At 59.0% G+C, this 12,936-nt stretch overlaps 1 protein-coding gene across 1 annotated transcript in view; it reads right to left on the reverse strand.

Annotated features, from left to right (window-relative positions):
* Window positions 1-12,611, reverse strand: part of KCNIP2 (potassium voltage-gated channel interacting protein 2) — a 132,526-nt gene extending 119,915 nt beyond the window's left edge. The window contains exon 1 of the mRNA XM_065552682.1: window positions 12,453-12,611. Within this exon, the coding sequence (XP_065408754.1) occupies window positions 12,453-12,525 (73 nt within the window). The 5' untranslated portion in view covers window positions 12,526-12,611. The remainder of the gene's footprint in view (window positions 1-12,452) is intronic.
* Between the last annotated feature and the right edge of the window lie 325 nt (window positions 12,612-12,936).

Below are 12,936 nucleotides of genomic sequence, written 5' to 3' on the forward strand. Positions count from 1 at the left end.
GTTCCACAGGTCAACTGTTCCCTTTATATTTGCCCTCTTTCCAGGTCACAGCATGTCCCCTTAATCCTTTAGTAGGGCCGAGGGTGAGCAGGAGACGCCATTCCTAATTCTGTATCTAAGTGAGCATGGAGGGGAGTGGGGTTAGGGACCAGGGGGCATCCAGAGAATTGTTCCAGAGCAAGCCAGGTGATGGGTGCCCCATTCGCCACACTGGTGAGCTGTCCCCCCAGTAGGCAGAGGGGTGCTAAGCAGAGGCCTGGGGCACGGGGAGCTGTAAACGTGGGGTGAGGGAATACAGAAAATCCGCAGCAGCCACCGTGAAGGTAACGGCTGGAGCAGCTCGGGCCGGCAGAGCTGTCCAATCCATCACGGTCTCAGCCAAACCCATCCATTTCTGGGAAGATACTGTCCTCGCAGCATCACTGCGATCGGCTCCAGAAGGAAAGTGTCGGGCTGGCACTAGCGGCAGAGAACCCTCTGCACACTGCACGCACAACCCCCACGCACACACTCACACTCACAGCCGGGCTGCAGCTGCCTTCCTCAGCGGGACCGCACAGCGTTGGGCCCCATCTCTGTGGCGCTGAGATAGGGACTCTTCCGGGGGTCCTCACAGCTCCCACCCTGCCCCCCGCCTCCCCAAACACCCTGCTCTCTCCCCACCAAAGCTCGGGCTCACAACGCTGAGAACCATCCACTCCGGAGCCAGCAGCTCGTCCTTGCTGGGAGCTGGGCCCACAGGACATCCACACCAAAGCCTGCTGGAATTGCACACCCGGGCCCCATAGGTCACGATCCCCTCATGTGCCCAAGAGGGTCTCTTCCCTGCTTGATTCATGCTCACAGCCCAACCCAAGGAACTCACGGCTACCGTGCAGCCAGGCACACTGGCTACGTCCAAGGGGAAGGCACTGCAGTGCATGCTCTGATGTCCCCGCCCCGCACCCCAACAGGTTATGGCAGGTGAGGTTAGCAACGACACTCCGTCCTGGTAGTGTTAAACTGCTCTGGTGACGTGTGAGACCGGAAGGAAGATCTCGCCCACAGCGAAGCCGGGACGCCTTGCTAGCACGAGCTGTTGCACGGCTCCGGTATCGCACACTGGCCTGCGCGTGCGCCACAACCCAAGGCTGAGGCCTCGTCCATACACAGAGCCGCTCCCGTTCAATGAGAGGGTTTCAAACGGATTTAGTCAGCGGCCGTGCGGACGCTCTGATTGCTGGTTGAACGGGGCTTAGAGCAGTTTAGCTGAAGAAATTAGGAGCAAAATAAGCCACTCAACCCAAAATCAGTGACACACAGGGGCTTGCATTGGTGCAAGAGTGTGCACACACGTGTATTCACAACTGTAACCAACCCCTCCAGATCAGATCAGAGGAGCCAGGACAGACAACGTGAACACCTGCTAATGCTGACGCTGGCTCCACCACGTTCCCCCGTCGGGGCACACTGCCGAGTGCACTGACCCTGCGCGTGAGCCCGCCCCCTCCTCCCGCAGGGCAAACGCCTTCTTCGGGAGCCTTTCTCGGGGGCTGCGCCGATGCATTTTCATTTGAAGCAAAGGGCAAATTTACTTAAACGCTCAAACAAACAGAGACGCCTCGGCCTCAGGACGGAAGCTTTCAGGGTCCTGGTAACGAGGCCCCACTTAGCCACAGCCTGCCAGCCCCCACTCACAGCACCGATACCGAGGCCAGCCAATCCCATCCTCCCCAGCCCTGAGAGCACGTCACCCCTCTGCTGTTCCCTCTCCCCCACTATGGACCCTGCGGTGCCCTCCAGGCCACTAACCTTGGGCTGAGAGCTGGTGTGTGCGGCTGTGCCTTGAAGCCAGGTTGGACACATCGGGGGCAGAAGCTCTGCCGGAGGCAGAGAGAGACCAAGGGGCTTTATAAGAACCTAAGAACAGCCAGACTGGGCCAGGCCAATGGTCCGTCTAGCCCAGGAGCCCGTCTCTGACAGTGGCCAGTGCCGGGTGCCCCAGAGGTAATGAACAGAACAGGTCAGTTATCGAGTGATCCAGCCCGTCATCCACTCCCAGCCGGAGCATGGGGTTGTGTCCCTGTCCATCTTGGCTAATAGCCATTGATAGACCTGTCCTCTGTGAACTGATCTAGTTCTCTTTTGAACCTAGTTATACTTTTGGCCTTCACAACATCCTCTGGCAAGGAGTTCCCCAGGGTGGCTGTGCGTTGGGTGAAGAAATACTTCCTTTTGTTTTAAACCTGCTGCCTATTAATGTCATTGGGTGACCCCTGGTTCTTGTGTTATGAGAAGGAGTAAATAACACTTCCTGATTCACTTTCTCCACACCCGTCATGATTTTATAGACCTCAATCATATCCCCCCTTAGTCGTCTCTTTTCCAAGTAGAAAAGTCCCAGTCTTATTAATCTCTCCTCATATGGAAGCTGTTCCATCCCCTCATCATTTTCATTGCTCCTTTGTACCTTTTTTAATTCTAATTTTTTTTTTTTTGAGACGCGGTGACCAGATCTGCAGGCAGTATTCAAGGTGTGGCCATACCATGGATTTCTATAGTGGCATCATGAGATTTTCTGTCTTCTTATCTATCCCTTTCCTATGGTTCCCGTTGGCGTTTCTGACTGCTGCTGCACATCGAGCCGATGTTTTCAGAGAACGATCCACAATGACTCCGAGATCTCTTTACGGAAGCTGCTTTCCTTATTCTACTAGAGTTCCTTGTTCAGTGTTAGAAGAAAGCGACCTCCCGTGGGATTTGTCACCATTCGCACATGACAAGCTCCACAACCCAGAGAATGACCCTGGTCCAGGAAGGCAGGGGAAGGGGTAACAGCCCCGCCGGGCCGGAGGGGAATCTGGAGGGACTTTTCCATGGAAGGGAGCAGCAGGGTCAGCATGGGGAGATGCGCATGATTAACCCTTTCCTACATCCCCTCCACACGCCCAGGGCTTCGTGGGGCTGTGCCTCGGGACCCTCATGCCTGCCCCCTCCAAGGGAATGAATCCAGTGCAAGGAATTAAGATTCACTAAGAAGCCACAAGTGGGTTCAAAGCCACCAACTGGCCCCAGGTTCACATGGACGCAGGGTGAAATCTGGGGGGGTTCCAAATCAGGGTGGGGACCTGGGCCCGTCCCTGCCCTCGAGGTTCATGACCCTTCACAGACTCGGCCTGCGTTCCCCGCGCAGGATGAGTGGTGGGCGGACAGATCTCCCTGCAGGGTGCAGGGTCCGTGCTGGGGGTTCCGAGCGCCACAACCCTTCTCCTGCCGCAGCACGGGACAGGGTGGGGTGGGGGGTTCGTGTTTGTTTTAGAGAAGAGTCATGTGGCTAACCCATGTGATTAAAGTGCAGGGTCTGGAGCACCTCCTCACCCCCACGGATTGTCCCAGCAACCAGCCGGCAGATGGATTCATCATCTCCCAAGCACAGCAATTTGTCTTAAACCAAACCACTTCCCCTAATGAAAGTACCACTAATGAGCAGAGGCAGCCAGGGGAGGGGTGGGGGGGCTCTCTCCTATCTCCCACATGCACCCCACCCCTGGGATTATAGCATCGTCTGGGCTCATTCAGGGAGCGCGGCTGCTTTCCCCTCTGACAGATGGCACAGAACTGGCTCCACAAGCTCCACCCTCTCCGTAGGGCCGTATCACCCAGTATGGCCCATGTGGGCACTGTAGGAAAGAGGGAGGCCAGTGGGAGCTGGTGCAGGTGCAGCTGCATCTCCTCGGGGCTTCGGGCAGCGTGGAGGGAGCTGGATCCCGGAGTCACGCGGCAAAGCTGCGGCTGAAAGAATCCGATGCCTTTTGGGGGCTTTTCCCCTTTATTTCTGCATGAATTTTGTGTTCCAGTGACCAAGGGGAAGCTCTGTGCAAGTGAGTCCCAAAACTCAGCTCTGCCAGCACCCCTTAGCCCCCACCTGCTATCCCAGCCCTGTGCTCCCCCAAACACACACAGCTCTGCCGGTGCCCCTCACTCCTGACCCGCAGCCCCCCTTCTAGCCCATCACTTGGGCAGCAGGAGCGCTAGGCCACTGAGACCAGATCGCTCACGTCGTCGGAAGAGCGGCTGGATTCGAAGCCAAGCCGAGTGCCAGCACGCTAACCACTGGCCTCCAAAGCTCCCGCACCGCGTTCTGTGATCCTCGCTGCAGACCGAGCCAAGCATGCAGATCTGGGCTCCCCACACAGGCCCAGAGGCGGGGGGGGGGTCACCAGAAAATCCCCTCCCCAGCCCATTATGGGCACCTCGCTTGAAGTCACCGTGCCCATGAGTCATGTACCAGTGTCTGCAAAATCAGATGTTTCAACTGCAACCACCAAAGAAACCAGCCTTGTCTCACTCAGCCTCCCAACCGCCTCTGCCCGGGCGTCACCCTGAAAAATCAAATCCGGCTGCAGGCAGGGCCCTGCCAGGACCCCTGCCCCCCGCCGCCTGCCCGCTCAGTTCATGCTACCTGCGCCAATTGCTGCACATGCTCCTCGCTGGCTCCCTGGCACGGGCCCGGCTGCCTCCGCGTCGCCGAGCGCCTTGAGGCAGAATCCAGGAATAAAACAAACCCTGCCCAACCCTACCTGCCCCTCCTCCCCGTGGGGCTGAGAGTCCCGGCCTGCGAACACCTCTGGTCCCCACCAGACTCTGGCCTCAATCATGAGGAAACAAACAAAGAAAAGCGCCATCAGATGTCCCAGTGGGACGCAACCGACTCGCTCCGGATGGGCGTGACCAAGCCAGGACAGCAAAGTGGGGAGAGCGACAGAAACCGGTGCAAGGCAAGGGGAGGCAGCAGGCAGGGGGGAGACGTTCTGGCAGCGTTAGCCCCACCCCCTTTCCAAAGGTGCAGCATCCCTTTAGGGCACAGCGCTTTCTCTGCTCCCCTCACAGCACCCGCCAGGGTCTGTCCTAAACGCACAGCCAGGGACGGCCTCTCAGCGCCCCAGGCCCCGCTCTGGGAACGGGACACAACTGTATCTACCACCAAACAAGCAGGGTCCCCCAGGGGCGACAGAGGAGTCATGGGGACGGGGAGGCTGCGGGGCAGGTGATTGAAGGAGGGAGCTGCAGAGGAGAAGGCTCTTGCGCCAGTGCTGGGGAGGCGAGGGCTGGAGGAGAGGAGGGAGGCGGGCAGGGAGGTAGCAGGACAGGTTCTGTTCTCATTCACGGCCGTACAGCCCCGGAGGAGAGCAGGAAGCAGCCCGGGACACTGCCCGGTGCAAAGCCACAGAGGGGTTTAGTCAGGCAGGGCAGGGCTTGAACCAGATCCCAGAGTGAACAGGGAGTCTCAGTGCTATTGCATCCCCTCCTAGCAGCTGCTCCCCTACCGGATAACAGCCTACTACCGCTCCGCACTAGTGGAGTCATTCCCTGCATGCCAGCAGCGGAGGCCGGGGCTGTGGTGCGGAAGCTGCCGGGTTCCAGCCCTGCCGATGATCCTGGCGGGGCGGTTCCAAGGGTTGAGCAGCGGAGTCCCGCGTGCAGAGGGGAAGGGCTCTCCCCGAGCGATGCACTCGGGGAGATTTGAACACTGCCCCAAAAGCGGCCAGACAAGAAAAGGGGGGTTCATTTGTGTGCATTTGAGATGAGCTGCCCGACCCCATCTACTCCCCGGATGCTGCAGAGACCCGGCCCCCCTCTGGCGCTAACTTCCCAACCTGCCCCTGAACCTGCCCCGCTGTGGAACTGCTGCCCACTGTGCTACCCAGATGGGCGTGTGCCCGGCCTGCCTGATCTCTGGACAGGGCTCTGCCCCTTCCCCCGCCCCCGGGCACAGGAAACCTCCAGCCTGCTGGAATGGGGGAGGGTCACTTAGCCACGGGGAGAGTCCATCTGCACCTGGCGGGGTCAACGCGGCCCCCTCCCCCAGCCACTGCTCTCCTCTGGGACGCAGCGTTGGGGGTGTTTGGCAGAGCCCACACCACCACACATGCACCCCCCCCCGTGCATCCAACACCCCACCACGCACACACACACACACACACACGTCACCCCAGCACGCACCCAACACACCGCCAGACACACACCCCACAGCACACACCCCGCCACAGGCAGACCACCCCTTCCTGCGCCCACACATGCGCATGACCACACCCCACACCCTGCCACACACACAACCGGCCCCCTGCCTCTCTCTTGTTATTCTCGCCCAGGGGGCCCCATTCATCAAGCCACGTGCCTGCTCTGCTAGCGCCTTTGGGATCCTGGGCTGAAAGCACCCCTGCATTACAAACAGGGAAACTGAGGCACAGAGACAACGCATCACACAGCAAATCAGCAGCAAAGTACAGAAGAAAGCCCGGCTCTCCCCACTCGACCAGAGGCAGAGCCCTACTGATGTGGGTCACTGATGATCTAATCTGGGCCTTTGGAACGTGGTCAGGCCAGGGGCACAGGCATTGGCCCGTGGTTTGCAATGAAGCCCAGAGGATCCTTAAAGGGGTGATATCCACAAGGCGATTCTCCCGCTGCCTGCTGATGAGGTTCCTCTAGCTAGAGGGGAGGTGGAGAAAACAGCTGTCACGGAGTGTGGGGGACTCAGGGCCCTGTACCCCCGGCTTCCTGCGATTCACCGTGACTCTCAGCCAGCCAGTAAAGCGGAAGGTTTATTGGATAACAGGAACACGGTCTACAGCAGAGCTTGTAGATACAACCAGGACCTCTCAATCAAGTCCTCTTGGGGAGTGCAGGGAGCTTAGACCCCAGCTTGGGGTTCCCTGTGTTGCACCTCCCAGCCCAAAACTGAAGAACTCCCCAAACCCTCCAGCAGCTCTCTCCCCATTCCCCTCTGCTCCTCCTCTCCTTTGTTCCTCTCCCGGGCAGAAGGTGTCACTTCTCCCACCCCCCTTCCTGGCTCAGGTTACAGCTCAGGTAGTTCAATGTACCTCCCAGGCTACATTCCCAGGTCAAATCCGCCCCGCTCCCTGCACCGTCACAACAGCATTGTGAACTGGCTAGTGTGCGAGTGCCCCCCCCCCCCCCCCCGGCCTGTCCATGAGCAGTCTCTAGAGGATAGAATTACTCCACTGTGTGTCAGAAGCCCTATACTGCTAACAGCTAGTGGAGATTTTTCTTTAGGGGAGGATCTGAGTTTATTACCTCTGTTACCAGTTGGTAAGACTAGAGTGATGAACAAATGAGCCAGGTCTGGGATGAGATCTGCCTCACACCCGGGTGTGTGTTTGCAGCAAATACCTTGCAGTGGACAAGGGGGCATATTTGTTTTTGTCTTATATTAGGGACTAACCTATAACTCATGCGTGAGAGATGCCTGGTCAGCATTCCTAGCACAAACCCAATTATCCCAGCTCCTCTGCTCAGAAACATTTCCAGGGGGGCGCTGGGGAGCGCCTTAGCCTTCGGTTTTGTTTCGTACTGGAAGAACTGGGTTTTTTAAACCACCCCTCTGCGGGTGCTGAGACCTGGGCCAGACGTTGCACCCTTACTCCGTTACTAACTACAGTTTTCATTTCCGCTAGGTGATGGGCAGAAATGCTAAGATTGTACTGAGTCTCTGTATCTGTCCTGGGTACAGAGGGAAAGAACCGTATGTTTTTATAGGGCCACAAGGATCCCGAACCACTCTGCAAGCTGTTTCTCTGGTGAGCGCTCATCAACCACGCCAATGCACCTGCCTGTGTGGTGGAACACAACAGCCGCTCAATGCCTGCAACATGCCAACAGCTGGTAGCAAGGGAGATGGGCCCATCGAATCCACAGTAGGTAGAATGTAGGTACCAGAGCTGGAATTTCCCAAGACACCAGAGCGAATTCCCTGATCCTTCTGAAAGGGAACACGGGAATTTTAACGGCCACTAGGGCTCAGGACAGGGCTCAGGGCTCTGCCTGAAGGAAAGGGGAGTGTCGCCTACTAACAGCGACGGGAACCTCCTGAGAGTCTGGGGGTGGTGTGAAGGGGAGCACACCCGTCTGCCCCAGAACCACAAACCAGTGTGCAGACCTAGAGTGGTGCTGGAGGGAAAAAGCCACGTTCACAGCCCACGTGTGGGATACTCCACTGGGACAAACAGGGACAGGGCCCAGCAGGGAGAGCTCAGTGGTTTGAGCATTGGCCTGCTAAACCCAGGGTTGTGAGTTCAATCCTTGAGGGAGCCACTTAGGGATCTGGGGCAAAAATCTATCTGGGGATAGGTCCTGCTTTGAGCAGGGGGTTGGACTAGATACCTCCTGAGGTCCCTTCCAACCCTGATCTTTTATGTTATAAGATTCATTCTGCTGGGCTGTTCTAGCCTCTAGCCCCAGAAATGGGGCATGCACCGGTAACTGTCCCCTCCCGGAGGGGATATGGGCATGCCAGTGAGAAGGACACACCTTTCCTGTCCCAGGGCAGCGCTCGGCGCTCAGATCACATTTCTCCCCTGCCACAGGCTGCGTCTGAAGAGATCCCTCAACACCAGCGTGGTCAGCCTCCAAAGAATCACTCCTGTCGCCAGTGGGGTTGTAGGAACAATGTCATTTATAGATGGCTTTTATTTGCTGCTAGCATCATCTAAACATCCCAGAAACGGACCGTTTTCATTAAATGTCTCTCATACACACCACATACCCACCGCACACGCAGACATACAGAGCCCACCTAGACACCCCCATGCCCAACACGCACAGAGCGTGTGCTCACGTCCCCAGCACACACCACACACACGGGTACACACGCTTGCACACGGCTGCCGGGGTGCAGAGGGTTAAGGCTGGCAGAGGCTCGCTGCAAAGGACAGAGCAGGTTTAGCATCCAGGCGTTGCTCTGTGCTGTCTATACAGAGCAATTTTCATAAGCTCTTTAAATTCAAAATCAATGACCCGCTGCTGCAGGCACAACGGGACTCCACTCTCTGCACAGCACGGCGCCCCCTCCGCGCCAGAGAGGGGGAGGGACGGAAAAACCTCCCCCCCTGCGATCTCACAGGGGGCAGGTTAGCCAGCTTCTCCATGCAGCCAGGGCTGGGGCGGGCAGCACGCCCCTCCACCCTGCGAGTGCCACATCCTTTGCCCCCTGAGGGGGGGGGGGCGGGGGGGGCACTCGCAGTGCCAGGTGCTGGGTATCGCTCCGGAGGCAGCAGGCAGAGGAGGCGCTGTCCACGTGCCATTTCGGCCGGTGCAGCACAGAGGCTGTGAAGCCTTTCCAAGTAAACGGTCTCGGTCGCTGTCTTGCGGCTGGCGGGAGGCGCCCCCGGGTCACCTCTCGAGGGGGACAAAGCGGAAGAGGCCTGGGTGAAGAGCCGTAAAGAGGGCAGAGCAGTCAAGCCCTAGACTAGACCTTGCTGACTCATGAATCCGAAGCACGTCGGTTTTTAAACTTCTAAACACCCACGGTGCAGCCCATCTAAGCCCAGGAATAAACTAACCTCAGGGTGACCCTGGAGGCCCCACCTACACGATAACCCAGCCAGGGCACTGTACATGGGACCTTCCCATGTCCCCACAGCTGGGTTAGAGCCTGACAGTCCCAGGCTTTATCCCCGGTGCAGGGATGCGGTCTACACCGAACTGGGTTTTAACTGGGTCCCCACCCCCTCCACTACAGCTGTCGATTACACAAGGCCACGTAAAACCCCGCGTCTTCTTGGGACCTAGCGACGTCCTCCGTGTTCTGCACCTTTACGTTTCTACCAACTTGCCATCTGCAGAGGCAGCTGTGTGTTGGGGAGGCCAAGGGGATGCACACACCGTGCTCTCTCCTGGTGACTCTACTGTCCATCTAAACCATGTGACTCGGCCTAAATGCTGCTGTTGGCCTGGGGAATAAACACAGAGCAGCGAGCCCTGCAGAATCACAGGGGCAGTAAAAGGGATGGCCTGACCTGGGACGGCACCACTCCACCGAGCAAACTAACCACTCGCCTAGAGCAGAGACTGGTCACTGGATGAGTGAGCAAGGTTGCAAAGCAGGGGCGTTTCTAAGCTGCCCTGGGGCAGCAGTGGAAAGCAGAGGCATGGGAAGGCTGAACTGACCAGCTTTGTCTGTGCCATAGTTACACTGTCCCCAGCATAAAGCAGCTTCTCTTTGCTGACGTTCTAAGGAGCAAAGTTCACCACAAAATGCACCTGAGTCTTTGTACCCAGTTTGAAAGGCTGATGGAGGGGGAGCTGGCGGGGAAAAGGCAGGCCTGTGGCAGGGCTCAGCAGGCGGCGGCCAGCTCTAAGTTAAAGCTGGACCTGCGTTCTCATTAGCAGCCGTGAAACACGATCTGGGGACAATCAGTCACTTCCCTGCTCTGTGCCTCGGTTTCCCCCTCACAACACTGGGATAACGAGACTGCCCAGCTTCCCAGGGGGGTCATGGGGCTTCTGGAAACACTGAAGTCTGGCTGGAAGACGCTGTCTGAACTACAGAGTGTTCTTCCAGTCAGGGCTCTGCTACGGGGACTTGCTGACAGCCAAGTCCCAGGGAAAGATCTCAGCACGCGAGAGACCGGAGTTTATTTTTAACTGAGGTTTGATTTAAATCCATACGGACACCGTGAAGTTCCCAGAGAAGCTGAAAGTTGTGTGGGTTTCAAGTTCCTACACGGCTCAAAAATATCTTCCTTTCAGCACATCTCCGCCGGCAAAGCCGCTCTCCCCACACGCATAACACTGCTCAGCAAACTGGAGGGGGTTGGGGGGAGGCTCAACTCCCACAGGCCTCTGGAAACTCACCGTCAAGGCCTGAAATTCACCCCACTGTGTGGCAGGAAAAGGCGCATAACGGGGATCTAGCTATCTACGAGGGACAACCCCCTGGCCCCAGGATCTGACCATCACTTGGTATAAATGGATTCATCTCCACAGCCATCCCCAGGAAGCATGTCAGGAGCATTAATCCCATTTCACAGAGGGGACAATCAAGGCCCAGAGAAATCATCCATTACACAGGGGGCATGTGAACCCAGAGCTCCTGCCGCCCAGTCCAGCATCTTCACCACAGGACCATCCTTCCTAAGGAGCAAACGTGCCGCGAGGACAATGGAATTCATCACACAGGGTGCGTTAGGCCGCACTCCGGATTTCCCGGTGGGCGGCTGTGTTTAAATCCGAGCCCCCAGTGGTATCAGAATGGCAGCTACCCTGAGCCCTGTGACTGGAGAGGGACCTCAGGCAGGTAGGCTATTAACTGCAGCTTGCCCCCGGGGCCCGACTCCCGTGCCGTGCATCTAGCCCTGTGCAGAGCAAGTGGCACGCACGGCCAAGCTGCTCTTGGCTCTGAGGAGGAATAGAGTATACCCGGCCCAGGGGGGCTGCACCGCCGGGCACCTGAGAACAACACCCCTGTCTCTGGAGGAAGGCAGAGAGCACCTGGCGGAGGAGACCGCCCCTGCCAACGCCACACCCTGCACAACCCCCGCGCTGGCAGAGCGGGGACAGCCGGGTTCCTGCCAGAGGAGGGGAATTAATTCCCTCGCTGCCCTGGATGCAACGGGCAAGGCTGGAGAGACCTGGGGGCTGGCACTGGGGCAGGAAGAGCAATACAGAGCAAGGGGAAAATCCCTCCCTGGTGTAACGTCACTGGAGACCCGCCAGGGACGGAGTCCGGTCCAGGGGGCAGCTGCTCCCCCGGGGACGTTCCATGTGCAGGCGGTTCTTGGCAGACACCGAGAGGGCACACGGAGGAATCAAAGATGGCTCAAGGAGCGATGCCAGCGGCAGCTCTGCCCAACGTGCCTTAGCCACCCGACTTCCCGCCAACCCCGGCCCCACCTGGCAGCAGCAGGACAGGGTCCTTTCTCCCTGGGGCAGCTCCCACGTCTCTGGGAGGAAGACAGGGTCCAGCTAGCGCAGTGCCCTGGCTCCGCTGCACAGGGACGAGGGGAAGAACTCTTCTGGCCAGCATCAAAGGAGCAGGCGAGCCCCAAACCAGCCAGGCCACGGGCCCTTCCCCAGCCCCGGGGGTGCCACCGGCAAACAACTCCCCCACTCGCACAGACCCAGCCGCCTGGGAATCGCCCCTTACACACACACACACACACACACCAGCAACGCACACACACACACCAGCAACACACACACACACACACCAGCAACACACACACACACACACACACACACCAGCAACACACACACACCAGCAACACACACACACACACACACCAGCAACACACACACACACACACACCAGCAACACACACACACACACACACCAGCAACTGTCACTAGCCTATTTTCCAGGCTGTAACTTCAGGACACATCATGTGGAAGCAGAAACCTTCTCCCATCCCCATCCTCAATCCCTCCCCATGGCCAAGTGCCCAGAGCCCGGGGCGGGGCCCCCCCCTTCTCCTAGAGTAACTTTGTGTAGGACAAAGAGGCAGGGCGGGGGGGGTCACAGGGAGCACCCTGGGGGGGTGGAGGGAAGGGTCCTGCTGGGAAGCACCTGCCCTGGCCGGGGCAGTCTGGGGGGCTGGAGACCCGGCTGCGCCCCGCACCGTGCTGCTAAGCGGATGCTGCACCTTCCCCCCCCCCCGCCGGGCAGGACTCACCCGTCAGCTGGTCGTAGGAGCCGTCCAGGTCCCTGGACTCGGCCAGACTCTCCTTCCTGCCCTGGCTCCGCATCGTCCCGAGTCCGGCGCGGGGCTGGGACAGAGCCCGGCGGCCCCGCTCTGCCTGCGGGCGGAGGGGGGGGGGGGGGCTGGGCGAGGCGGCGGGGGTGGGGGGAGCTCAGGGATGGAAGGGAGCTGCGGGGGGGGCTGCGGGATGGAAGGGGGCAGGGACGACTAGGGGGGCGGTAGGGGCAGGGGATATGGGGCCGGGGCTGCTCGGGGGAGAGGGGGCTGCTGGGGGTGGGAGGGGGAGAGGGGGCTGCTGGGGGCGGTAGGGGACAGGGGATATGGGTCTGCTCGGGGGAGAGGGGGCTGCTGGGGGTGGGAGGGGGAGAGGGGGTTGCGGGGGGCGGTAGGGGACAGGGGATATGGGTCTGCTCGGGGGAGAGGGGGCTGCTGGGGGTGGGAGGGGGAAGAGGGGACT

Source organism: Chrysemys picta, chromosome 7 (genome assembly GCF_011386835.1).
Source record: "Chrysemys picta bellii isolate R12L10 chromosome 7, ASM1138683v2, whole genome shotgun sequence".
Taxonomy (NCBI): Eukaryota; Metazoa; Chordata; order Testudines; family Emydidae; genus Chrysemys; species Chrysemys picta.